The 27,786-nt window shown below is 39.1% G+C and overlaps 1 protein-coding gene across 3 annotated transcripts in view; it reads left to right on the plus strand.

Moving 5' to 3' along the window:
- Positions 1-27,786, plus strand: part of DYNC2LI1 (dynein cytoplasmic 2 light intermediate chain 1) — a 46,862-nt gene that overhangs the window by 224 nt on the left and 18,852 nt on the right. For all 3 annotated transcript variants that reach the window (XM_053200538.1, XM_027072569.2, XM_015074433.3), the window contains exons 2-8: positions 2,207-2,324; positions 13,574-13,608; positions 16,595-16,664; positions 18,422-18,510; positions 24,132-24,318; positions 25,249-25,317; positions 25,921-25,998. In XM_053200538.1, the coding sequence (XP_053056513.1) occupies positions 2,207-2,324; positions 13,574-13,608; positions 16,595-16,664; positions 18,422-18,510; positions 24,132-24,318; positions 25,249-25,317; positions 25,921-25,998 (646 nt within the window). The remainder of the gene's footprint in view (positions 1-2,206; positions 2,325-13,573; positions 13,609-16,594; positions 16,665-18,421; positions 18,511-24,131; positions 24,319-25,248; positions 25,318-25,920; positions 25,999-27,786) is intronic.

Below are 27,786 nucleotides of genomic sequence, written 5' to 3' on the forward strand. Positions count from 1 at the left end.
CAGGAGAGGGAGGGCAGCTGCGGGCATATTTAGGGGGAGGAACCCGGGCGGGAGCTGCCTGTGGAAAACAATTGTGGGTCTGTTCTGCATGCAACCTCTGTCTGGATGGTCAGGAGTCCGTAGGAACTACCCTTGAACATGTGGGTTCGGCCACAAGCAGGTAGAAAAGTTCTCCAGGTATAAAAGATTTTGAAAGTTCAACTCCAACCATTCACTTGGTAAAAATTTTTTGCAGGCCAAGGAATGTTCTAGATGCAGGGGTTCAGGCGGTGAATTAGACCACAAAGCCTCCTTCTCGGAGATGTCCCTGACTCCTCTCCTGGTTGCAGGGGTTCAGGACAATAATAAGTGAGGGAAACTTGAGAAAGCTGTGTGAAAAGCGTAAGATGACGTTTAAAGGGGGCCTGGAAAATACATTTTAGCTCTTCAGTTCTGTGATGTCAGTTTTAATTTCCTGTTTTCAAGATCACGCCTAAACCCTCTCTGAACAACTTAGAAGGACGTCAGGGAGAGAGGGGTTCTGGAGTCCATCACAGAACAGGGCAAATCTGTTTTTCTCACCTTGTGGATCATGGCCTGATCTCTGTTGAGTTTAATGAACCTTAATGTAAAAAATTGTCAGCTTCCTTCCCATGGGGGTATAATTGGTTGCAGTTATGAAGTTATGGTTATAGTTACAGATTTCCACCAGTGTCATGACTGGTGGCTGCACCACCTGCTCTCCTCTCTGCTGGGAATTTGGAAAGCAGATCGTCAGTTTGAAAAAATGGTGTATACCCGCGCTAGGTGGCTCAGTTGGTTAATCGTCTGACTCTTGGTTTCTGCTGAGGTCAGGAGCTCTCAGTTCCTGGGATAGGGCCCATTGTTATTGGGCTCTGTGCTAACAGTGCGGAGTTTGCTTGGGATTCTCTCTCTCTCTTAAATAAATAAACTTTTTAAAAATGTTAAGAAAAAGAAAGGTGTGTAAATGAAGAGCAGACAAGCCTGGGCTGAGTTCCTGGGGATTCACCTGTGAAAGAAATGCACGCATTTGGTGCAAATAATTAGGGACACCTTTATTGGTCTTTTATAGCCCCTTTCTTCATCTCTGTTTCTTGAATAATAATTAGGGGCGCCCAGTAATTTTCAATAACTATATATAGGTCAAGCCCAAAATGAATTATCACATTTTAACAATCAATCGTGACCATCTTATAAGGTTGGTATTTTTCTTTAATTGGCAGTTTAGAGATGAAGAAACAGAAATAAGCCTGGAGAAAAGCACAAAAGCTTGCCTATGTTAGGTGCTCAATAAATAATTGTTGAATTAATTAAAGGAATGAAGGGTCCAGAGAGGTTGGGTAATTTGCCATGTAGAAAGCAGCAGATTCTGGCTTAGAACAATTAGATCTCGTCTCTCTTTTTTTTTTTTTTTTTTTTTTTTAGTTCAAGACTCCATTTTTCATTTTTGTTTTAATAAAAGGTATAATCTGTGAAAAATCACATATGTTTTATAGAGAGATGAATGGAAGGATTATTTTCAAAATGTGATTTTAGGTGATTTTTTTTTTCTTTCATTACATTTTATATATTAAAACAGGGAATCTTGAGCCAGAAATATAATTTAAAAAACAAAAAAGCGGGGCACCTGGGTGGCTCAGATGGCTAAGTGGCTAAGTGCCTGACTTCGGCTCAGGTCATGATCTCACAGTTTGTGAGTTCAAGCCCCGCATCGGGCTCTGGGCTGACAGCTCAGAGCCTGGAGCCTGCTTTGGATTCTGTGTCTCTCTCCTCCCTTCCTCTACTAGCACATTAAAAAATTAAAAAAACAAAAAACACAAGAAATATCTCAGAAAGCAAAGATTATTGGGCTCCCCATTTTCCTAGATGTTGGTGGTTTTCAAGTTGTAAATTTCCAAAATTCTGTGTACCTTCATATACATGTCTGAGAAGCTAACATACACAGCTTTCGACCTCGGCTGGAAGCCCCAAACTAAGGCAGCCTCAAATCCTAGTGGCAAAGACGTGGCTTATTATTTTCAGCTGATATGAACCAGTGCAAGGAAGATGACTAATCCTCAGAGGTTCTATCAGCTTATTGTCCCCCAAGAAAATGCTGTTGATTTGCTCTATAAATTTAACTAAACTAAAATTTCTCTGAGCATGAAACAGAAATTGGAAAAGATTCTCTTTGATTGTCTGAATTTTCTTTTTCTGCCTCTCATAGTGAAACTCTCTGGGAAATTGCAAAAGCAGAAGTGGAAAAACGGGGAAGCGGTGGAGGTGAAGGTGATGGAGTTGAAATTGGAGAAAAATCTGTTTTCTTCATTGGCAGTAAAAATGGGGTAATGCATTTTTTCCTCCTTTTTTTCCCCCTCAAGTATTATGCTGATTTAGCAACCAGTGGTAAAATTTGTTTTAATACTTTGGTAAACGTTTGGAAACTTCAACTCTTTAACCAGATGACCAGTCTCTGGCCTGCTGGTTACCTGCTGGCTGTGCCCTCCCTGGAGAGGGGCCCTGCTCATAGGTGAGTGGGGACTAACATCTAGCCTCAGCATTTCTTGTCAAGTGGTATGCTCCCGCATGAGCCATAGCAGCCCAGAGGAAGGACCGCTTGATTCTAATTCGACACTCAAAGGCACCATAAACACTAATCTGATGACCAATAGTTCTGGTAACTTGTACAACTGAAACAGGCATATAGATAACAAAAACATGAACCGTGTAGAATATGATACATTTAATCTTAACCAGAGTCATAGAAACCGAAGGAAACCTGGCACTGCCCTAGTCTTCTACAGTGGGGATTCTCACTCTGGGGCCCATGGGGGTACTTCTTGGGGCCAGGGAACTCTCTAGAAATGTATCCAGAATTGTGTGTGATTGTGTATCAGTGCATTTTTATGGGAAATTAGATTCTCCCAGCGTTCTAGCACTTCAAAAAGGTTGAGCCACTATAAAGAGTGGTTATATAGTTCAGCTGTCTCTAGAAATGGGGGAGTTATCTTTCACAAAGCAGGCTGGTTTCATTTTGTTAATTCCTAGTTACTGGAAAACCTGTGTTTTATTGGAACATCCAGTGTTCCCATTTCTGACCTGTAAAAGTGTCCGAATAGTTGGTATTTCTAATTCCAAGAACCTAATTCTTGGTCTTAACTCTGACCTGTAAAAGTCTGATTTCTCTTCTACTTGTTACATCTTTAAGTATTTTTAAATTGCCCTCCGAATAATTATAGACAACCATTTTGTTTCCCTGAGTCTGTTTCAGCTTTCGTATCTTCATTTCTTTCGCTCGTGCCTTCTGTGTTATGGATTCCATGGCAGTCATAGATTCTCTGCCATGATTTTAATTAACTCTCACCTGGAATGATTCTACTGTGTCATTCTCAGGAGGGAACAGAGTTTGTGAGGTTTTGCTTAACTGCAGTAGACTAGGTGTGCCACCTTCTTTTTCCAGACGCTGTGCTCCTATTATTGCATAGAAAAATCCTAGTAATCACGTAACCCTGTTCACTAAGGTTGAGCTTGAGGTCTGTAAGCCTTTTTCATTTACATTGTTTTGTCCTTAATTTTCTTAGATTGGGCCCTTTGTTACAGTCTGGTTTTATTTTTAATTATTTTTATTAAAATGATTCACAGATGAGGTTTATAAGCTCAAAGATAATCAAAAGGCGCATAAAGCCGTAAACTTCTCCACATTGTTCAGAGCCTCTCCTTAAAGCAGCCTCTTTAATAATCTTTTACTTTTTTTCTATAATTTACCTCTGAATGTCTGAAATCACTGATGGGCTATTTTTAGACTTAAAATGTTAGACATTATCTGTTGAATTTTTGATAATAGTAGAAGAGTATTCTATCTCTCTTTTTTTTTTTAAGACTTTTTTATTTTTAAGTAATCTCTACACCCAGCATGGGGCTCAAATTTACAATCCCGAGATCAAGAGTTGCAAGCTTTGTTGACTGAGCCAGCCAGGTGCCCCTATTTCTGTCTCCTTTGTTTGTTTGTTTGTTTGTTTATTTATTTATAAAAGCTTATGTATTTATTTTGAGAGACAGCTCAAGTGGGGGAGGGGCAGAGAGAGAGTGAGAGCCTCCCAAGCAGGCTCCACGCTGTCAGCACAGAGCCCATAGTTCTGTCTCTTTTAAACGCTCACCTCCAGCCCTGGTCTGCAGTATAATTCCTATTATAATTTTGGGCTAAATCAATATTCAGTGGATTGCTTTCTTTACCTTGAGTAACTTCTTCCAAAAGTTTCAAAATGCCTTGTTTTTTTATTTGTTTAGCTCTTATATGTACCTTAGTTTTTATATCCATTAGTTATTTGTTGCTATGTAATAAATTACTCTAAAACTTGGCAGCTTTTAAAACAGCAAACATCATGTCACCTAGTTTGTGAGGGTCAGGAATCTGAGAGCAGCTTAGTTATGTGGTTCTGGCTCCCGGTCTTTCATGAAGTTGTAGTCAAGATGTCATCTGGGACTAAAGTCATCTCGCAGCTCAGCTAAACTGGAGAAGCAGTTTCGCTCACTGACGTGGCTGTTGGCAAGAGGCCTCAGTTCACTGCTGACTGTTGACCAGGCTTCAATTCTTCACCATATAGGCCCCTCCATAGGGCTGCTTACAACATGGCAGTTTGCTTTCCCCAAAGCCAGAAATCCAAAAGAGAAAGGGTGCCCAGGACAGAAACTGCAGTCTTTTATAACCTAATCTTGGAAGTGACACGCCATCACTTCTGCCATATGCTATTGGTCACAAAGACCCAACTCTGGTACAGTGTGAGGGACCTCACATGGGTGGGAATACCAGGAAGTGGGGATCATTTGGAACCATCCTGGAAGCTGGCTCCCCGGATATCTATTGCTAATTCTTTCCACAATCCCCAACAGACATTCAGTATAATTTTCATCTAGGCAGTTGTATCAGATCATCTGAAATTTCCCCTCTCCAGCCAGAGTCCTGCCATCTTTTAACCCGCTGTGTTAGTCTCTACTGTTGTCAGGAGTGGTGGCATAGCTACCATCTTTCCCCAACATCTCGGGAATTCCCTTTTCCTCTTTCTTGAGTTGGAACTTCAGTTTCCTGGATCCTGTTTCTTCCCTATTCTTGGTTCACTCGCTTATCTTGGTGGAGCACATTCTCTTGTAGTTTCCGGGGAAAGCGTTACGTGGGAAGTAAAATTTATGAGATACTGCATGTCTAAAAATGCCTTTATTTTCCCTCACTCTGGGTAGAATGTTTATCTGGGTATAGAATTCTGTGTTGGAATGAGTCACTTCACCTCTCTCCTTGATCCTAGTTTCTGAGTCTGGACTGTTTCCTTTGGGAATGACAGAAAATTCAAACTGAGGGAGGCACTGTTTGAATAGTTGGTATCCTTGGGGCACCTGGGTGGCTCAGTCGGTTAAGCGTCCAACTTCAGCTTAGGTCATGATCTCACGGTCTGTGGGTTCCAGCCCTGCGTTGAGCTCTGTGCTGACAACTTGGAGCCTGGAGCCTGCTTCGGATTCTGTGTCTCCCTCTCTCTCTGCCCCTCCCCCACTCATGCTCTCTTTCTCTCCATCTCTCAAAAATGAGTAAACATTAAAAAATTTTTTGAAAGGTTGGTCTCCTCTTCACTGTTAGACTTTATCTGTATTCCTCTTGTGATGTGTGCCATGGGACATCATACGATAATTCATTTCATACGGTCAGGCAACAGTCTAATTACATACATCACATTCTGCTCTTTGTATAGTATTCCTTCATGCATGTTTGTAAGTTTCCATATAAATACACAAAATGCTGTATTTTCTCTCTCCTTCTGTCTCTTTACATCAATATGTTGAACTCATGGGGTGCCTGGGTGGCTCAGTCAGTCAAGCATCTGACTCTTGATTTTGGCTCATGTCATAATCTTACAGTTTGTGAGTTCGAGCCCCACATAGGGCTCCGGACTGACAGTGTGGAGCCTACTTGGGATTCTCTCTCTCTTCTTCTGTCTCTGCTCCTCCCTCACTCTCTCTCTCTCTCAAAATAAATAAATAAACTTAAAAAATATTTAATATGTTGCACTCATAAGTCTCTGACACAAGTTTTGGTAGTTCCTATGAGGTCGTTTACTCCCCTGTGATAATACTGCACTTATTGTTACCTGCACTTTTGTGCATCTGTCGCTGTAAATATTCTTTCCAGGCCTTGTCTTAGCTGTTTTCTCTTGTGAATTACTTGGGCCCTCTTCCATTATTGTCTTTAAATTTTTCTTAATGTCATACGTAATGACATCTCAATTTATCTGCACATTTTTTTCTGATTCTCTCCACTCAGATTTAAATTGTCAAGTCTCTAGGCATGGTCTTATGATCCTCTGAACGTAGGTTTCTTCTCTTATGAAGTGATAATCACTCAAGTATTCTTAGGGTATTGGCCAGAAAACTTAGTCATTGAGCATTTTACTTCCCAGAGCTTCTGTCCTCTTCCCAAACTTCAATCTCTGGATGGAAGAAAAGTGGGAAGGAAATGTCTTGACTTCTAAATTTTTCCTTTTCTAGTTTCCACAATCTGGTTGTAAGAAGATGCTTTCTAGGGTTCCTTAAGAGATAGCAAATACGAGTTACACATCTTCCACACACATTTTATTGATCACAGCACCCTTTTCCACTGAGCCTGAAGATGACTTCTGATCCATAACATTCCAGGAAGGTGTTGGCACTTGAGATAAAATTGGTTTATCATTTCTGACTCTAGTAATGTCATTTATCACCACACAATTAGAAGAAGTCAGCCAAAATCCATAGGTTAATATATGCACGGGTATAGCATATCCTTCAGATCAACAGAGAGCTGATTTCACATGGAATACCACATTATGTCACTTGAGGACTTTAAGTATTGTGCACCATAGGGGTGAATTTAATTAAGAAATAATTTTGATTACCATATGAATATTCTGACTAAAACATGTGATTGAAAAATATACAGATGAAAGAATTTTAATATGAAATGAATTAATTTTTTTTCTGTTTTTAACATCTAATGTTATAATAACTACATTAAAAAATAATATTTAGACATTTTGCTCAAATTTATGGTAACAAACCCATTGAATTTGAAGTTGGTAAACTCACTTTTATCTAGCTAATACCATATTTAGCAGGAATTAGAAAGTACTTATTGGGGCGCCTGGGTGGCTCAGCCGGTTGGACGTCTGACTTCAGCTCAGGTCATGATCTCCCACTCTGTGAGTTCGAGCCCCACTTCGGGCTATGTGCTGACAGCTCAGAGCTTGGAGCCTGCTTTGGATTCTGTGTCTCCCTCTTTCTCTGCCCCTCTCTCACTCATACTCTGTCTCTCAAAAATGAATAAATGTTAAAAACATTTTTTAAAAAAGTACTTATTGATCTAAGAAAAATTATAGTAAACAAAATTTTAAAAAATGTTTAAACTATTGTTTTTCATTTCATAATTTGAAAACATTCAGGTTTTCTATCTGATTTGAATATAAAAGCCAGGATTCTTTTTTTTTTTTTTTTTATGTTTATTTTTGAGAGAGAGAGAGAGTGTGAGCAGGGTAGGGGAAGAGTGAGAGGGAGACACAGAGTCTGAAGCAGGCTACAGGCTCTGAGATTGTCAGCATAGAGCCCGTCACGGGGCTCAACCTCGAGCCGGTTGAGTGCTGAGTGTCCAACTTTAGCTCAGGTCATGATATCACAGTTCATGAGTTCGAGCCCCACGTCAGGCTCACTGCCGTCAGCCTGTCAATGCAGAGCCTGCTTCAGATCCTCTGTCCCCCTGTGTCTGCCCCTCCTCCACGGTGCTCTCCCCAAAATAAATAAATATTTTTAAAAAATAAACAACTGTCCAAGTCAGAAAAATAAATAAATTAGTCAGCATCTAAGTGGGTAAGTCAGTATCTTAGTAATCATACTTTGGAATCAGTTACTTTACTTTTAGGATTGTCATTTAAGGAATCATTGAGTTATGCTAATGATGTAATGACACAGGGTTATTTGTTATTGTGAAAAACATGTAGAAAATATGGCAGCCTGTCCCCGGGACCACTGATTATTAGTGAGAGACCTCTCCCCACTCATTGTGAGTTTCTGTTTTATTTAGCCAAGGATACAAAAGGGTTTTGGAAGTGGCGATACAGAGCAAGAACAGATGTATCATATCTTCATCCAACTTTGCTTGGCTCACAAAGTTCTTGCCAGGAAGGCAGGACTGCTGGTGACACTGTCTACCAAAGATCGGGCTTACAGATCCAGGAGGCTGAAATTTATGTGGCATTATGTTTTGTGTCTATTTGGGGTTCATATTACACTTTTATTTTTGTGCTTCATGCTTCCACTGAAGGGTATATTAACAAATTAAACTTTCTGGATCTAAGCTGTGCATCAACGAGGCTACATCTTTACCAGGTGATGTCAGTGCCCAGGTAGCCAGAATACTCCTCTGTCTTGGGCTGTGTCTTGGAAGGCCCCCCTCCCACACACAAATAGACATCCTTCATTGGGAGATATTATATATACTATCAACATTATAATTAAGGGGGGAAATGTTATACAACTGCAAAAGAGTTGTTAGTGATGTAAGGAAAAAATATGTTAATTGAAAAGAGCAGGACATGGGGCGCCTGGGTGGCTCAGTTGGTTAAGCGTCTGACTTTGGCTCAGGTCATGAGCTCACGGTTCGTGAGTTTGAGCCCCACATTGGGCTCTGTGCTGACATCCCACAGCCTGGAGCCTGCTTTGGATTCTGTATCTCGCTCTGTCTCTGCCCCTCCCTTGCTCGTGCTCTATCTCTGTCTCTCAAAAATAAAAAAATTTTTAATTAAAAAAAAGAAAAAAGCATGACAAATTTTATATACAACATGATCTCAACTTTGTAAAAATGCAAAGATAAAAAAGAGAAATGCATATAGTAAAATTTTAATCACTGTTTTTATTTTGTTTTTAATTTCTGTATTTTACCAAGTTTTCTTGTTGGCCCGCTTTAAAAAATCTGAACTATTTAAATTAGCTTAAATAAAACTTTCATAGGTATCATTATACTTTAAAATTTTTAACCCAACTACAGTATATAAACATTTCATCTCATGAGTTTATTGTGAGGAGAGTGATGTTTTCATCGGATGTGGTACCTTACCAATTTCCTGCTTACAGCCATGTAGATAAATATGTGGATTTAAATAAGCAGGTCAAGTAACTAGTACTAGTCTTCTGGTACAAGTAAATTCCTATCACATAAAGTCTTCTGTGTAAGAAGCTGCTTCCATACCTTTCAGGTGGCTTAAACTAGTAGTATTGATCACAGCACACAAATGCTCGCACGCAAAACGCCCCACCAGCATCCCGCTAGGCACTCTCTGTAACTGTTGTTCTAGGCTTTGTTGCAGTGACGGCCCATTCATGTTTTATTTGTTGTTTATGGAAGAACCACCCATTTTTTAAAATAGGAGACTGTGGGCGTACACAAGCTCTTTTTTATTTTCATTTATGTAAATTAAAACTAATTTTGCTTTTGAAGACGGGCAAACTCTCTTGAGATATGTAGAACTTTTGAAGACATTATTCTTTAAAAAGTATCTGATTCTGTGCTTTATACAGAACATGATTTTGAAAAATAAAGAGAGGCAAGCAATTAATGCTTCTGTTGTTCAGCTAATAGTAATCACCCTTTACCAAAGAAACTAACTGCCTCGATGCCTTCTCTCTCTTTTTGCCAAACCTCTGTCCATTCAGTGGACACTTACTGAACATCTTCTGTGTGCCAGGTATTCTGCCCGATGCTGGGGAAACAGAAAAGAAAGTCATACTCTGCTGTGCAGGAACTTAGGTGCTAGTACTTGTACAACAGTAGCAACACATGAGACAAATCTATGATGGAAACAAGGGCTTTTCACTCAGCCCAAGAGGCTGGAAGAATGGGAAAGCCTCCTTATGAGAGCATGATGTCCAGAGCTTGAAGAGCAAGAAGTAAGGAAAGAGAGGTAATTCAGGTGAAGAGGTTCAAGTGGGTATTCTGAGGAGAAAATCAAGAAAAGTGTACGAAACAGCAGTTACAACCAATGGGAGAGAGAACACACTACTTTACAGGATTGCTCGTCATTGTTGACTGCTGTTTTGATGACGGGGATTCAGAATTTAGGTGACACCAATCTGCACAGTATGTATAATTTTTCTCCATCATCACTCACTTGTGTGGGTACAAACATGGAGGAGAAGGGAAGGTGATTGGGTTTACCAGGGTTGGTTTTTGCCAACCAAGTGGGTGCAATACAGAGCGAGAAAGCCTAGGGAGGGGGTAATATTTGCAAGGGTGATTGTAATAATAAACTGTGGACTCTAAGATGGAAAAGGTGAGATGTGGAGGTAGGACGGGGCTGATGGAGAAGGAGAAATGTTGACAGGTCAGTGGACTTTTGAGGCCTCTCACTAAGGCCACAGGATGGTTATTCTGGGGATTCCTGAAGAAGTAGTTGGAGAAATGCATTGTTTGTGTGTGTGATTTTGGAAGTGGTGCAATTTCCAGTGGTGAAGTGATTCAAGATATAACCTTGGAAGTGATGTATGGCAGAAGCAGAGTGAAGGAAAGGGTCTCTGAGGAGGCAAAGTCACTGAGAGGTCAGAGTGTTAGGTGGATTGCCTGTGCCCACATGGATATGAAGTTAGCAAAACTAATGACAGCAGCTGAGAGGGAAAGGGAGACTGAGCCAGAAGAGGTGACAACAGCCGTCACGGTAGACTGGTACCAGCCTGTAAGACTTTTGCAAAACAAGGGAAGTAGAATAATTGTTTAAAGTGGCACTGGGGAGCAAGGAGGGCCCTGTAGTACATGGGGTGGTAGAAAAAAAAAAAAAAAGCCTTCTTTAACAAGAATGTAGAGGAAATGGTCCAGAAGCAGCCATATTTTAGGTAAGGCCAACAGGTAGAACATTCTAAAGAAGAGGTTGATATTAGGGAGTTTTGGGGGGAGAAATGGGGAGATTATTGTGCCAGATGAAGGGATGTGTAGAAGACTGTGGAATTAGAGCTCCAGGGATAATGGATCAGAAGAAAAGACTGGATTTCCAATGTGTCTGAGGTAATGGGAGGGAAGATAGGATTCCTTTTGATAATCCCTGAATGAACTTGTACTAAGTCAGTGTTTATTGAACCAGGAAACCTAGGGGTCTCAGAGGGCAACAGTTTACTAGTGAATTTTTAAAATTTGGATCATATTTTAATGATAGTCTAAAAGCGTATTTCAGTGCCCAGAGTTGAGTTTATGTTTATTGGGAATTGCCACCAAGCAGTACATTTACATGAAATTATAATCAAAATTTAAATCAACACTATGGAACTATGAGAATCTGAGAAAAATGGCTAGTTATATCTAAGATTCCTTCCAATCTGGAATCTTATATCTAAGATATATATCTTATATCTTATATCTAAGATTCCAGTAATTCTGATTCTGTGCTTTCTTGTACATAGAATACAATAATTTTTAGGTATAGCAGCTTCCCCCCTATCTGCAGGGCATATGTTCCAAGACCCCCAGTGGATGCCTAAAACTGCAGAGAGAACTGAATCCTGTACATACTCTGTTTTTTCCTATACATACACACCTATGATAAAGTTGAATTTATAAATGAGGCACGGGAAGAGATAACTAAAAGTAACTAAAAGTAAAACAATTATAACAACATACTCTAATACAAGCTATGTAATGTGGCCTTTCTGTCACTCAGAATATCTTGCTGTACTATACTCGCCCTTCTTATGATGTGAGATGCTAAAACGTCCTCTTGACGAGATGAAGCGGGGTAAATGGTGTAGGCACAGTGATGCAGCGCTAGGGTACTCCTGACCTGATGATGACATGTCCAAAGGAGGATCATCTGCTTCCAGACTGCCGTTGACCATGAGTAGCTGAAACCGTGGAAAGCGGAATCATGGATAAGAGGAGACTACTGTACTACAGTCTTCATTTATCTCAAACTTCGAAAATATGCTACATGTGATACATGTTCAGTGTATGAAAATTAGAAAATCCTGATTTTCTTAAAAAAAGAAAAAATTACCAGAGGTGCCTGGGTGGCTCAGTCGGTTAAACGTCTGACTCTTAATTTAGGCTCAGGTCATGATCTCACGGTTCATGAGATCAGGCCCCACATTGGGCTCTGCACTGACAGAGCCTGCTTAGGATTCTCTCTCTCTGTCTCTCTGTCTCTCTCTCTCTCTGTCTCACTCTCTCTCTGTCACACACACACACACTAAATAAACTTAAAAAAAAACAAACAATAAAAATATAAATTACCAACAAATCCATCACCTAGAAATGTTTACTGTTAGCTTAGTGATATCCCTCTAGATCTATTTATTTGTGTGTGTGTTTCTGTGTCTTTCTCTGAATCTGTTAATGTGTATGCGTACGTATGTACGTATATCTCAAAGAAGCAGGAAAAGATATTTTAAAATTGAAAACAGAGTTATGCTAATTTGTCATAAATGTTTTACCATGTCAATAAGTATCTTCCTAGATCATCATTCCTAACAGCTGCATGCTATTTCATTATAAGGATTGTCATAATTAAATTAGCCAATCCCCATTGGGGGATATTTAGGTTATTTCTTGTTTTTCACGTTGAAAGAATACCTGCCAGCAAACATTCTTCAGTAATATACATTTTTGGTTGTATTCCAATTATTTATGTTTCCCGTTATTTAAAAAAAAAAAAAAGTCATTCAATTTGATCATATCCCAGATATAATCCAGAGTAATTTATTTGTCATCATCTTTTTCTTTTGGTAAAAAAATTACAGGTTTTGGGAAAAAAACCTACCTAGTCAAATGGTCTGTATTTTTGTCAGTCCGGTATTTTCCAAACTATTTTCCTTGGAACCCAGCAGCTTCCTCCATTAGAGCTTCCCCTGCTTCTCCTCTTTTATCTGTTTTCTTGTAAGAGATCTTTTTTTGGCTTGTTTTTTGTTTTTAAGTTTTACTATTAAAAAAAAGAAAGTGTGATTAAACCACTGAGCCAATCCCTGGCTAAAATGTGAGGTTAACTTTCGTGTGGTAGAGATGCCCAGAACCTATATTTTCTGACTCCTAACAAAAAACTTAGAACGAGTACCTTCTCTACAAATAAAAAGACAGACAAAAAATAACCCAGTATTTGGATTGCCTACTTTGAACATATTTGCAATATGTCCTTTATTTGTATGTTACCTTTTTTCTTTATTTCCACTTCAACAATTGGAATTAAAACATTTTAGAAGACACTAATCATCTGCTTAACCAGTAATTAGCATTGATGAATAGAGAGAAAATTTCAGACAGCTGCCAAGTTGACCACTAAAGTGAGGTATGATTTGCTAGTATTTGTCATCTGCAGGACTTCATAATTATAATAATAGCAGTGTAGTTACACCGTGATGGAAAGTTGACAGTTAACTTTTTCTACTTATCAAACTTAGGAACAATTCTGAAAGTTTCTAGTTTCCAGGTAATTTATCATTCGAGTGATTAAAAGCTATTTTTGGCCACAATTACGAATAACAAAATTTTACATATGGGTGACATTAACACAGTATTCTTTTTTTTTTTTTTTTTTTTTTCTATTTCCAGGGAAAGACTACTATTATTCTAAGGTGTCTTGACAGGTAAGTGTTATGTTAACCTTTAGACTATATTTTTTGTTTATTCTAGTTATACAGGGCAAGTTAAATTCTGAAAGACTTGGGAACGTGAATAATTTTGAGATTCAAACAATAACTTCTTAGTGAATTCTTTGTATGGCCTTTAAAATCTCCTTAAAAAATTTTTTTTAACATTTATTCATTTGAGAGACAGAGCATGAGCAGAGGAGGTGCAGAGAGAGCTGGAGACACACAATCCAAAGCAGGCTCCAGACTCTGAGCTGTCAGCACAGAGCCCAATGCAGGGCTCAAACCCCCCAACCGTGAGATCATGACCTGAGCTGAAGTCAGACGATTAACTGACTGGGCCACCCAGGAGCCCCAAAATCTCCTTTAAAGATAAAACCAACAATAAGCAAAAGTAAATAAATAAAATTATACAGGATTAATGCTGAGTTTCCCTTTATATGGGGAAGCAACGAACGTAACTCCGATAGTACTTGGCTGCTTTTTGGCTCTGCTACTCTGGTATTTGATTTACTTCTATTTTACCTAGTCCATTATTATCTGAACATTAATTATAATCTTTAAATTGCTCGTGGAAACATTTTTGAAGCACAGTGTTGATCCTCAAACTGTGCTTTTTATCATTTGTTTCTTATACTTCCTAACCTATATGGTCATCAGATTAAGATTTAGGATATTGCAGGAAACTGCTTGTTCCCTTCATTCCAATACCTACTTCTTATAACTTCTCCAAAAAATATCAAAATAGATGTAATTTTGTCTCAAGGTCACATTAAAGAAACGTCATCCATTTGAAAAATACTAGTAAAGAATTCAAATAATAGAATCCTGACTTTGTGTAATTCCTTTCACCAACAAAATTGTTTCTTAGAAGAACCATCTATAGTGACACCTGCATCATATTTCCATCCCCTGGAATCATGGCTCTCTTTTGACCATATGTGTTTCTTTCTACAAACAAGTTCTCTAACACAACATCAGCTTAGGATGAAATACTTTGAAATACAACACTGAACTGAAAATTCTTCATTTCAGTTCCTTGATAGTTTACTTGGAAAAAAAAAATAGTTCTATTATACATTGAATATCAGAGCTTATAAATTTTGTCTTAAAAGTAGCATTTTGTTTCATAAAAGAAAATTTGTATCTTTTATAAAAGCAAATATAACCAAATATTCTATATATGTATCAAAAAATATATATGTAGGGATGATATGCAAGATATTTAATAAAGATAAATATATAAATCACAAATTTAAAAATTCTCTTCTCCACATTAAAAAGATATATACCAAAAATAAGAAAAAAAGATAAAAATAAAAAGATATATACCAATATTATTCAGCCTTAAAGAGGAATGAAATTCTCACACGTGCTACAACACGGATGAACCTTGAGGACATTATGCTAAGTGAAATAAGCCAGTCACAAAAAGATGTATACTGTATGATTCCATTTATATGATGTATCTCAGAGCAGTCAGATTCACAGAAACAGAAAGTAGAATGGTGTTTGCCAGGGTCTGGAGGGAGGGGAAAATGGCGAGTTATTGTGTAATGGGTATAGACTTTCAGTTTTGCGAGATGAAAAAGTTCTAGAGTTTGTGCAACAAGGTGAATATACTTAACATGCTACTGAACCATACACTGAAAAATGGTGACGAAGATAAATTTATGATACACATTTGTACTATAAGAAATTGAAGTAAATAAGTACATATATACAATAAAGCTGTTTACCAAACAATGTAAGCTGCAGTGTAAATAATTCATCAAACCATTTGTCAGTTTTTAGGACTTGTTGATGTCATTTGTTAGTTTGCAGCTCTCGCTAGTTAAATGATGCCCATGTTTGGGCTGGGATTTAAACTAGAGAATTGTGGGGTGCCTGGGTGGCTCAGTTGGTTTAGTGTCCGACTTGGCCTCAGGTCATGATCTCATGGTTTGTTAGTTCGAGCCCCGCATTGGGCTCTGTGCTGACAGCTTGGAGCCTGGAGCCTGCTTCCGATTCTGTGTCTCCCTCTCTCTCTCTGCCCCTTCCCCACTCACACTCTGTCTCTCTCTCTCAAAAATAAATAAACATTAAAAAAATAAAAGAATTGCATAAAGTCTGTTGATATCTCCATTAAATTGATAATCATAAGATTCACAGCTCCCCACATTGAGGCCGAGCAAAACCTGGTATAAGTGCTCCCCACGTGACCTGAATGCCAAGAGCTTCCCCTAACATGGCCACCAGCATTGCCAGCTGCACTCCATTCTCCACTCGCTCCAACAGTGCCTGTAAGGACTACGACATTGTGCCGGTGCCATTAGTCATCCTTGCAGCTGTGACAAAAATCCTCGAAGATGGTTTTTTGAGGGCTTGTCTTTTACATCAAATTTTTTATCATTTTTACTTCAGTGCTATTCCACAAAGTAACTTTTCTACTAATTAACATTTTTAAGAGGAAGCAAAAATGAATTGAGTAATATGATAGCATAAGAAAACCCATAATGGGGGCACCTGGGTGGTCCTGTCGGTTAAGCGTCCAACTCTTGGCTTTGGCTCAGGTCACAATCTCCCACTTCATGAGATCGAGCCCTGCATCCAGCTCTGTGCTGACAGCATGGAGACTGCTTGAGATTCTCTCTCTCTCTCTCTCTCTCTCTCCCTCTCTCCCTCTCTCCCTCTCTCCCTCCCTCCCTCCCTCCCTCCCTCTCTCCCTCTCTCCCTCCCTCCCTCTCTCCCTCTCTCCCTCTCTCCCTCTCTCCCTCTCTCCCTCTCTCCCTCTCTCCCTCTCTCTCCCTCTCCCTCTCCCTCTCTCTCCCTCTCTCCCTCTCTCCCCCCCCCCTCTCTCCCTCTCTCTCTCTCCCTCTCTCTCTCTCTCTGCTCCTCCCCCACTAGTGCTGTCTCTCTCTCAGGATAAACAAATAAACATTAAAAAAAAAGAAAAGAAAAAAGAAAACCCATGATGGTAATACTATCTGTCTTTATTGTGCAGGGATGAGCCACCAAAACCAACCTTAGCTTTGGAATATACATATGGAAGAAGAACAAAAGGGCATAATATAGTGAGTGTCTTCTTAAGTGATATTGCTGTGCCTGGGGATGGAGAAGTAATGATGCTGACTTTGTTTTATATTTTCATCTTATCTGTAATCAATAAACATATCCAGTTGTACACTTCATAGCTATGTGCTTTTAAGTCAGATTCAACTCAGCAGACATGAAGGCAACCTGAATAGGAAAATAATTTAGCCGTCTCATTTGTTGTGTCTTAAAATGTGGAATAAGATTCCTTTGTAACTTTATTTTACAGTTTTTGGGCATATTTATATTAATTGTGTTAATGTGGCTTTTCTTCTTTCAAGTGGGAATAATATTGTGAGTTACATCCTGTCTCCCAAAAAATCTGCGAAAAATAGGAGTTTGACTTGTAGAATATTTATGAAAACGTACTACTCAAAGTCCAAATTCTTAGCATTTTTACAAACATATCTTGAAGTTAGTAATACTACTTCAGACTGAGGCCCTAATTTGTTACAGTCCTATTTTCACTAGAGTGTCTCTTCAGAGGAAAGTTGGAGACTCTTCAGAATGGAAGGAGAATGCACGGTGTATGTTAGAAGGATAAAACCATTCAAAATAGAATCCTCTTTTGGAGTTCTCCCATGAAAAGGTCTTTTCTTAAATAGAGTTAGGTGTAGGGAAGAACCGTCTATAACAGAAGGCCCCACTTTTGTCACACAGGCAGATTTTTACAGATCGATCTTGTCCAAATGTTTGATCATTAGTGTGTAAGAGTTAACATTGCCTGTTGCTGCTTTCTAGATAAGTCAGTGAAAGTTCATTACTAAAACTGTGAGGTTAAAAAGAAAAGAAAAAACATTAATATATTGAGATGTGGGAGAACTCTATGTTTGTGACTCACGTGAATTTTGACATGAGTGATGACCTATAAATGAGATTGCCCTTTTCACTGGAAATGCTGAAACTGCTTTCACTGCTTCACCGTGGAGAAGAGCTCTAAGAACTGCCCTTCGTCAAATTGTGAATCAAGGGGGATTTTCCAATGCAAAACTGCCTCCCCCACGAACATTAATAATTCAGATATCAACAGCAAATATTCAAATATCAACAGCAAAACAATTTTAGTGAGTATGAGATGATAATTTGCCAAAAATCTGTATATTCATCTAAAACTTGCTTTAATGACTATCTCTTCCAAGTTCATGGCAACAGATATATTAAAAAGGTGATTTTTCTTCACCTATTTTCTCTAACACTTTGTGCTAGCAAGTTGGGCTTTTCCGTATTCATTCTGGAAGATCCATGTCTTTCTCAGATTTCATGTTCCCTGAGTTCTAAGTGGAAGCAGTTAGTTCCTCCCACAATCGTGGTGTTACCGAAGGCTCCTCAGCAGCAGGATGGAAGCAGAGATGCAATTAGCTAGTCGTCCAAGAAGGTTGTCATGGAATAGATGGTGGTATTCCCAAGCCACGTGGCTGCCTCACTGTTTCACTCCCCTAATACTTAAAGAATCCTATAAAAAGGGAATCGGTTGTTCAGTCTCTTCTTGTTCCCCACCTACCATGTTAATGTTTCATCTTTGTTTTTTGGAATAGATGTTTTGGTGCATTTTGAGGGATGGGACAGAGAAAGGGGAAAGTTTTGATTGCCAAAGTTTATTGAGGACTACAGTATTTTGTACCCATAATTATTACTGACTGATGTTAATGAGGTGTAAGAAGTATTTAACATTCAAAGAAGATTTTTAAAATTTAATGTGAAAAATGCCTGTTTTTGTTTGTTTGTTTGTTTGTTTCAGCCAAAAGATATTGCTCACTTTTGGGAACTAGGTGGAGGGACCTCTTTATTGGACTTAATCAGCATACCCATCACAAGTGACACCTTACGGTAAGTGAGCCAGATCCAGGAACGGTTGTTAGTAAGTACCCAGTGGTGTCCACAGGATGAATATGAGTAGGCTTTCAGGAATCGGAATTTGGGGGGACAGTTTTCTGTTGCTGAAGGTCTATACTCTCTTCCTTTCTATGCGCTTAAAGTATAATGCTTTCAAAGAGATTTTAAAAGAACCAGGGTTCTGGCCTGTGCTGACAGCTGGCATTCCAACCAGTAACATATTTTGCAAGCCTGAAAACAAAGTATGTCAAATAACACTTAGCAATGAATTCACTTGGCAAACATGAATTTGAAAAGCTTAATTCTTTTGAATACCCATCCAAGTGTAAGCTGATTCAACCCTGAGTTTTTTCTTCAGCTGGATATGGTAAGTCTACCTTTGAATTTAATGCTAATTAGTACTGTTGAAGCTTCACCCAAGGGAACACTGAGTTTGCGGAGGGAGAAAGTCTATTTGCTGACCGAAAAGAAATAAAAACTTGGGGAAAACCTCAAACTCTTTGGTGGCGTTTCCTGACAATGACTCCCACATGTTGGCCAAATCAGATGTGGAAAATTGTGACATTTCTCACAATGTTCCTAGGAATGTGTCTCAGCCAAGGAAAACAGATTTTTACATCTGAAAGATCTTACTTTTGTCAGAGTTTAACACAAACCATTGCTGCTGCCTGGACCAAATACAAAGGGCTGCACTATTATTTGTTACATTTCAGCCACTTAGATCTTTAGGGTATGGAATTGTTTCTGGTTAACGCAATTGTTTTTCCATAGCTAGTTGGGTACAGATAATGTTGGCTTTATTTTTTCAGCGATATTTTTTCTTTTAAATAAATTTAATTTACTGTCTTTTACTTATTATAAAAATAGTACCGTATATGTTCATGTAGAAATCTTGGAAAAACGTTGAAAGGTTTGAAGAAAGTAAGAGCGCCCTTAATCACCTGAGAAATAACCACTGTTAACATGCTGAGGTAGTTCTTTCAGTGTTTTCAGCATTTATAAATATATTGTATGGGGGCGCCTGGGTGGGTCAGTCAGTTAGGCGTCTGATTTTTGATTTTGGCTCAAGTCATGATCTCACAGTTCCTGAGATTAAGCCCCATGTCGGGTCCTGCACTGAGCGTGGAGCCTGCTTAGGACTGACTCTCTCTCTCTCTCTCTCTCTCTCTCTCTCTCTCTCTCTCTCTCTCTGCCTCTCCGCTCCTTCCACACACATGTGCACTCTTTCTGTCTCTCTCAAATAAACTTTAAAAAATGACATTATAAATATACTTTGTACAGATTTGGGATGTTTTATATATATGTTTAGATCTTTCTTTTTCATTTGTAACCACCATATGCCCCTGACATACTTTTTCAGAAACATGGAATTTTACGGCTATATTGATTTTCGTTTGTCCTCCTTTAACAGAGAAAAATAATTGAGGCCACTGGGAGTTAGGACCGCTCCTGGTGGTGTGGTTGAGAGAAGGCAAGGACGGGAGTTGCTGAGGAACCAGAGCTGCCAGTCAGTGTGCCCAGGGGCAGAAAGGAGTGAAAATGGCTGGGAGCTGCTCTTATCTGGGTTCTGAGCTGGCTTCAGTTCTGGCCCTGACTTTGTCACTCACTTCCTCTGGCCCAAGAGGCTTTGCACCTGATGGCCTTGTGGAAATTCTGGTTTCTGCAGGAAGCCACATTTTTGCACAGCTTCTTTAGTTTTTTATTTAAAAAAATTTTTTTTAGTGTTTATTTATTTTTGAGAGAGAGAGAGAGAGCATGAGCAGAGGAGGGGCAGAGAGAGAGAGGAAGACACAGAATCCAAAGCAGGCCCCAGGCTCTGAGCTGTCAGCACAGAGCCCGCCGAGGGGCTTGAACTCACAAACCATGAGATCATGACCTGAGCCAAAGTCGGAGGCCCAACCAACTGAGCCATCCAGGTGCCCCTGCACAGCTTCTTTACTGCCTCACTTTGTGAGTTCTTGGGTCTTCTTCATTCCCCTGGTTCTACCCCAGGGCAGCCACAGCTTGCTTTAGGAGAGAGGGGAGGTCAAGGTTTTGATGACCAGAGGGAAGGGGAACAGTAGGCCTGGGTCCAAAGTAGGTTGCTGAGTGGTTAAGAAATTCATGAAGAACATTTCACTCTTAATGTTGCAAATCTCAAGAGTGTTTTGTGACTGGAATCAATCTGACACATAATTAACTTCCTTGTGTTGGACAAAGCCTAGCAACTTGAGAAAAATAATATTGCCAAATGCTATTAGATACTGTTTATCTTTAAAATGATTGTTCATAGAATAATTATAAATACACTGAACAGAGTTTAGATAATTTGTAATGGAGCATTTCCTGTGGTTTCATTCCCTGTTTAAAGAGCTGTTGAGTTTTTTTTAAAAAACTTTTTTTAAGGATGATACTGTGCCATTTGAGACAACATGGACGGACCGAGAGGGTATGCTAAGTGAAATAAATTAGAGAAAGACAAATACCGTAAGATTCCACTCATAAATGGAATTAAAAAAAAAAAAAAAAGAATAAACCAAAAGCAGAATCAGACCTGTAAATACAGAGAACAGACTTATGGTTGCCAGAGGGGAAGTGGGTAGGGGCTGGGCACAACGGGTTAAAGGGTGCGAGATACTGGCTTCCAGTTATGGAATGAGTAAGTCACAGGAATAAAAGGCACAGCGTAAGAAACACAGTGAATGATATTGCGATGGCGATGTAATGGGACAGATAGCAGCTACACTTGTGGTGAGCACAGCATCATGTAGACACCTGTCAATTACTAAGTTGTACACCTGAAACTAATGTGACATCCTGTGTCAACTACACATATAAAAAAAAGTTAGCTGTCATCTGCTATGAAGGTAAAGGTAACACAAGTGTTTCCAGTGCAACGGAAACAAATTTTAATCTTGGAAAAACGTCGAGAATTCTGTCTTGTTTTCACTTAAATTTTTTATTTTTCATTTGGAAAAATGATAAATTTTATGTTATATACATCTTACCACAATAAGAAAAAGTGAAACCAGTCGTTTTTTAAAAGCATTTAACCATACCAAACCTCTGAAATAAAATTGATTTCTTTACTATTAAGAAATATATATTATTTGTTATAGTCAAGCAAAGCTATTATGAATTTATTGAAATGATGTAGATATGATTGGCTGGACAGTTTAATGGCACACTAATTTTATAGAAAATCCTGATAATTACTGTCTAAAAGACTATTTTCTGAAGTGACACCTATATAGTAAAGTACTGTTTCGCTTCAATTACACAAAATAGCTGGTTTGCTCAAACTGAGCAAAATAACTGACAATATTATAAAATAACTAACATGTATTATAATTCCTTGCTACACATACTAGCAGGATGTTTGTCCTGTTGATCGAGGATACAGTAGCCCATGGTTATGGCTCTCCATGCTTATTATGACCACTTTCTGAAATAGTCCTAGATCTATTTTTTATTTTGATAAAATATCATAACATTTATCATTTTAGCCATTTTTAAGTGTGCAGTGTATTGACACTATGTATATTCGCATTGATGTGCAACCATCACCACCATCCATCTCCAGAACTTTTTCATCTTCCTGAACTGAAACTCTGTCCCCATGAGTTAATAACTCTCTACTTTCCCCTTCCCCAGCCCTTGGCAGTCATCTTTATACTTTCTGTCTCTATGAATCTGGCCACTCTAGGTACCTCCTGTAAATGGAATCGTGTAATACTTGTCCTTTGAGCCTGGCTTATTTCACTTTGCATAATGTCTTCCAGGTTCACCCATGTTGTAGGCTGCGTTAGAATTGCTTTCCTTTGTAAGGATGTTCCACTGATCTTCTTTTGTGTGTATATAACACATTATGTTGATGCATTCGTCCACGGATGGATATTTGGGTCGTTTCCACCTTTTGACTGTCGTGAATAGCGCTGCTAGGAGCACTGGTGTACAAACGTCTGCTTGAGTCCCTGATTTCAAATACGCCTGGAAGTGGAATTACTGAATCATATGGTAATTCTATGTTTAATTTTTTGAGGAACCAGCATACTGTTTAACACAGTAGGAATTTTACATTTTACATTCCCACCAGCAATGCACAAGGGTCTCAATTTCTCTATATCCTTTTTAAAAATACTTATTTTTTTTTAATTTTTTTTAATGTTTTATTTTTGAGACAGAGAGAGACAGAGCATGAATGGGGGGAGGGGCAGAGAGAGAGAGGGAGACACAGAATCCAAAGCAGGCTCCAGGCTCTGAGCTGTCAGCACAGAGCCCGACATGGGGCTTGAACTCATAGACCATGAGATCATGACCTGAGCCGCAGTCGGACACTCAACCCACTGAGCCACCCAGGCGCCCCTAAAAATACTTATTTTTTTTTGAGAGACACCCATGAGTATGGGAGGGGCAGAGAGAGCGGGAGGGAGGAAACCCCACACAGGCTCTGCACTGTCAGTACAGAGTCTGATGTGGGGCTCGAACCCACAAACCATGAGATCCGAATCAAAGGCTTAACCGACTGAACAACCTGGGTGCCTCCAATTTCTCTATATCCTTACCGACACTTATTACTGTTTTGTTTTGGGTTTGGTTTCCCATAGCTATCCTAATGGGTATGCAGTAGCATCTCATTGCGGTTTTGATTTGCATTTCTGTAATGATTAGGGATGTTGGGCATCTTTTCTTATGTTGATGGCCATCTGTACATCTTCTTTGGAGAAATGTCTGTTTGAGTCCTTTGCCCATTTTTAAACCGGTTTGTTGTTGCTGAGTTTAGATTTACGTTGGACTCACATGAACACAGGTACACATTCACGTGGCAGTGGCAGTGGTGTGTGTGGTGGTCAGGGGTGTGCTTTCAGAGAGGCACCACAGTATGGCAGAAACGTGTGGCTTTGGATCTCCAGCTCTACAATTTACTAGTCATATGAACCTGTGTCTCAGCTTTCTAATCCATAAAATGGACATCATAGCATCTTCTAGGAAGGGTTGTTGTGAAGATGGCATAAATGATGTAGTCCGCTGGCTGAGTCCATCAGTAAATCTGTTCTTCACCTAATGGTGTGTTGCTGCTGCTGCTCTTACTATTTTTGCTTCCCTTCTCTGGCGCATACAGTGAAATCAGATCTAAACATGACACTGTTGAACCCAACTGCTTGCAGATTCTTTGAACTGGATTATTATCAGTACAAATGAAACCTTCAGTGCCACTGGTGGTTGTAACATTTAAATACCACTAGAGAAAAGCACTGGAATAAATTAGGCTGTAACTTTGGAGGTGCTGGGTGGCTCAATCAGTTGAGTGTCCCATTTCAGCTCAGGTCATGATCTTAATGTTCATGAGTCTGAGCCGCGCATCAGGCTCACTGCCGTCAGCGCAGAGCCCACTTCAGATCCTCTGTCCCCCTCTCTCTGTCCCTCCCCCGCTCACACGTCCTCTCAAAAATAAAAACATTTAAAGAAAAAATAAGGCTATGACTTTGGAGGGTGTGTGTGTGTGTTTTCTTAGAAAATTGCTGTTTTATTTTTTCCTTAAGCTGTAGTGTTCTTAAATAATAAATTTCAGTATAATAGGGTTTCAAAACAGTAATTATTGTGAGTCTTCTTTAAGAGATGTTTTTGTTTTTTAGGACATTTTCTATTGTTCTTGTTCTGGATCTTTCAAAACCTAATGACCTTTGGCCCACCATGGAAAATCTGTTGCAAGCCATGAAAAGCCATGTAGATAAAATGATAATGACACTGGGGAAGACAAATTCCAAAGCAGCCTCTGAGATGAGACAGAGGATATGGAGTAATATGCAGAAGAACCATCCGGTGAGTTGCTGTTGGGATTATTCCTGGAATCCTTAGCCCAATACATAGCTAAAGACAACATCACAAACAACTTGCTGAGATTTTTATGCGTGATTGGAAATTCATTTGATGTAGATGAACTTGTTCACTGGAAAATTATAGCAATTTGATAAAACCTCAGTGAGAGCAAAACCAGGAGAAAGATGTCTTATGTCTTCTTGGTAGACATCCACTGTGACTGTTACGGCATATTATACCAATCAAAAGAAATAGGGTGAAGTAGTAGTTTGATATTGATTTTTATAATCTCTATAAAACGAAGATAAAAAAACAGACTGTACAAAAACTCACCTGGCAAAACTAGATGAAGCTACACATTTAAGCAAGGAGTAGAGTTTTAACAGCCTTTCTCGCCACCCTCTGTTTTACATTCATTTGGTATCTGTCCCATATTCCGTGTCCTTTGATCCTCTGACAACTAATAAAATTACAAAGTGGCAATGATGGTAACACAGGTCCTTTAAATACAGTCATGAATATCATCTTCTGGAAAACCCACAGCAGTATTTGGCATTGTCCAGGGTTTATGTGAGTGCGTTTTACATCACGAATATCAGGACAAAAGTAACAGCTTATGGTTCACATCTATGCAGTGTAAATGCTATAGCAACAAAAGATAATACCAAGTAGTAAGGAACAAAAACGGGAAGATGGCATGTTATTTAAGAGAATAGGACAGAACATGATGGTAACTTAGGGAACTGCCATTTCTAGTTTTACACTTGAGAAATATAACTTAGTGGAAGTTAAATATTAGAACATGTCAAGCAAACAAAGTCAACATCTACGAAGAGACTAAAAAGGTGTATTTTTGGAAGTAAATAGAATTTGCTGAATACATAGTATTAAACAGTTAATTACAATAAATCAATGAAATATGTTTGTTAACAGGATCGTGAATTAGTCGACCCATTTCTGATACCTCTGGTCATAATTGGAAGTAAATATGATATTTTTCAGGTAAGCTTTTCCACTTCTAGTTAAGGTGGTTGTTTATGCTTGGGACAGGAGCAAAAATAATAGTGAAATGAGAACAATGACTCTGGAAGGGAGAGGTCAAGGAGTCACACATCTTAAAGATCTGGAAAAGAGGATATAGTTGGGAAAGTGAAAATATGTAAAGAACAATAAAAATACAGTGGACTGGGGATGAAGCAGAATGGGGATAAGGTAGCTCAAGAAACTGAATCTTTCACCCAGTCACTGAGGGAAAGGACTTCCTCCCCAACTTTTAAATTGAAGAAAGCAGAAAATTGGTTTCTTCTTATCTTTGCTTGTGAGAGAATCCCCAGGGTATTCCACACTATAAAATGTGTGCTCATATCTCAATTCTGTTGAGCTACATGTTTAAACAAGGAAAGATCTGACAGCTATAGTTCTGGAAGGCCACAGCTATTGTTCAACTCTCTATAGAAACAAATATCAAGGTAATGGAATCCTACTCCTCAGAGTACGTTCCAAAAAAAAAAAAATCATCTATTTCCACACATAATAATTTGTACCTTCCTGCTACAGATATTTAATTCTCTCAACTTTTTTCTTTTTAATAATGTATTTCTTCAGGATTTTGACTCTGAGAAGAGAAAGGTTATATGCAAGACACTTCGATTTGTTGCACATTATTATGGAGCATCATTAATGGTTTGTACCTTTCCTACCCTTTGGCTTGAGTAGACAGCACCAAATTTAGAAAAGTTAGCAACTTGATGCACAGTTATAAATACTAATGCTTTTACTAATGCACATAATCCCCTCCTTTCCTTTCCCATTGCCCCCAAACCCTCTTGTTACAGTGTTTGATAATGTATTTCTAGAACACCCTTTGCTAGATGGCCTTCCATGTCTTTGGAGCAGCTGCTTATGCCCATAAGCCCCAGTCCATCTTAAAGAGATAAACTGGCTATTAACTTATTCATTTTTAGTTTCCCCTTAAGAATGAAAATCTGTATTTTCTTTTTTTTTTTATTTTTTTTTTTAATGTTTATTTTTGAGACAGAGAGAAACAGAGCATGAATGGGGGAGGGTCAGAGAGAGAGGGAGACACAGAATCTGAAACAGGTTCTAGGCTCTGAGCTGTCATCACAGAGCCTGATGTGGGGCTCAAACTCAGGGACCTGACCTCAGGATCATGACCTGAGCCAAAGTTGGACGCTTAACTGACTGAGCCACCCAGGCGCCCCGAGAATCTGTATTTTCTTAAGAGTAAAGGGGGAAAAAAAAACCTTAACAAAATATTCTTTTTTAAACTTAAAAAAAAAAAAAAAAAGCACCGCTCTTTGTTGTAGAAGTTAAAAACATGAACTCGGGAGTCTTGCACCTGGGTTTGAATCTGAGGACAACCACTTTCTAGATGTGTGATCTCAGACTGGTCACATAATCTCACTTAAGCCTCAGTCTCCAACAGGGTAAAACAGACAAAAATAGTGCCCCTTCTTCATAGGGTTGTTGTGAGGATAAAAGAAAGTAAGGTGACAGGCTCACCACAGTGCCTGAAACAAAGTGTTCCTTAATAAATGTTGCTTATTATAACTGTTATCATTACGTTCCACAGCAGGACCAAAGGATAAAGGATATCCTTTAATGCAATAAGATATAAAAGCACTTTTATTTAAAAGAAATAGTATCTTCCCATTTGAATGGTTTCTTTTTCCCCCTAAATGAAAGTGCTCAGGGGAAGCAGGAGACAACATGGGCTAGCCCCTAGCCTTCATGGGTAGTATATTATGACTAAAGGTAACATTTTATACTTTTCAGAATACTCCAAATAAATTGCATTGTGTATTTTCTTAAAACTCAGTACCTTTTATGTTTATACTGTATCTGCTTACATATTAAATTGACAGAGTACTTTGGAAATATTCTTTTTTAGAGTTTTTTTAAAAAGTTTATGTGTTTATTTTGAGAGAGTGTGCGTGCGTGAGTGTGGGAGGGGCAGAGAGGGAGAGAGAATCTCAAACAGGCTCCATGCGGTCAGCGCTGAGCCCGATGTGGGTCTTGATCCCACAAACCGTAAGACTATGACTTGAGCTGAAATCAAGAGACACTTAATCGACTGAGCCATCCAGGCACCCCTAATTTTTTTTAAGTTTTTATTTATTAGAGAGAGACAGACAGCACAAGCGGGGGAGGGGCAGACAGGGAGAGAGAGAATCCCAAGCAGGCTCTGTGCTGCTAGGGCAGAGCCCAACATAAAGCTCAAACTCACAAAACTATGAGATCATGACCCAAGCCAAAACCAAGAGTCAGACGCTTAATCAGCTGAGGCACCTAGCCCTGCCCCCCCCCCCCCACCTAATTTTTTTAAAGTAATCTCTACACCCATGTGGGGCTCAAACTCACAACCCCGAGATCAAGAGTCGCATGCTGTACTAACTGAGCCAGCCAGGCGCCCTAGAAATACTTATTTTTACTATTTCAAAAAGATACGGG

This window comes from Acinonyx jubatus, chromosome A3 (genome assembly GCF_027475565.1).
Source record: "Acinonyx jubatus isolate Ajub_Pintada_27869175 chromosome A3, VMU_Ajub_asm_v1.0, whole genome shotgun sequence".
In the NCBI taxonomy this organism is placed as follows: domain Eukaryota; kingdom Metazoa; phylum Chordata; class Mammalia; order Carnivora; family Felidae; genus Acinonyx; species Acinonyx jubatus.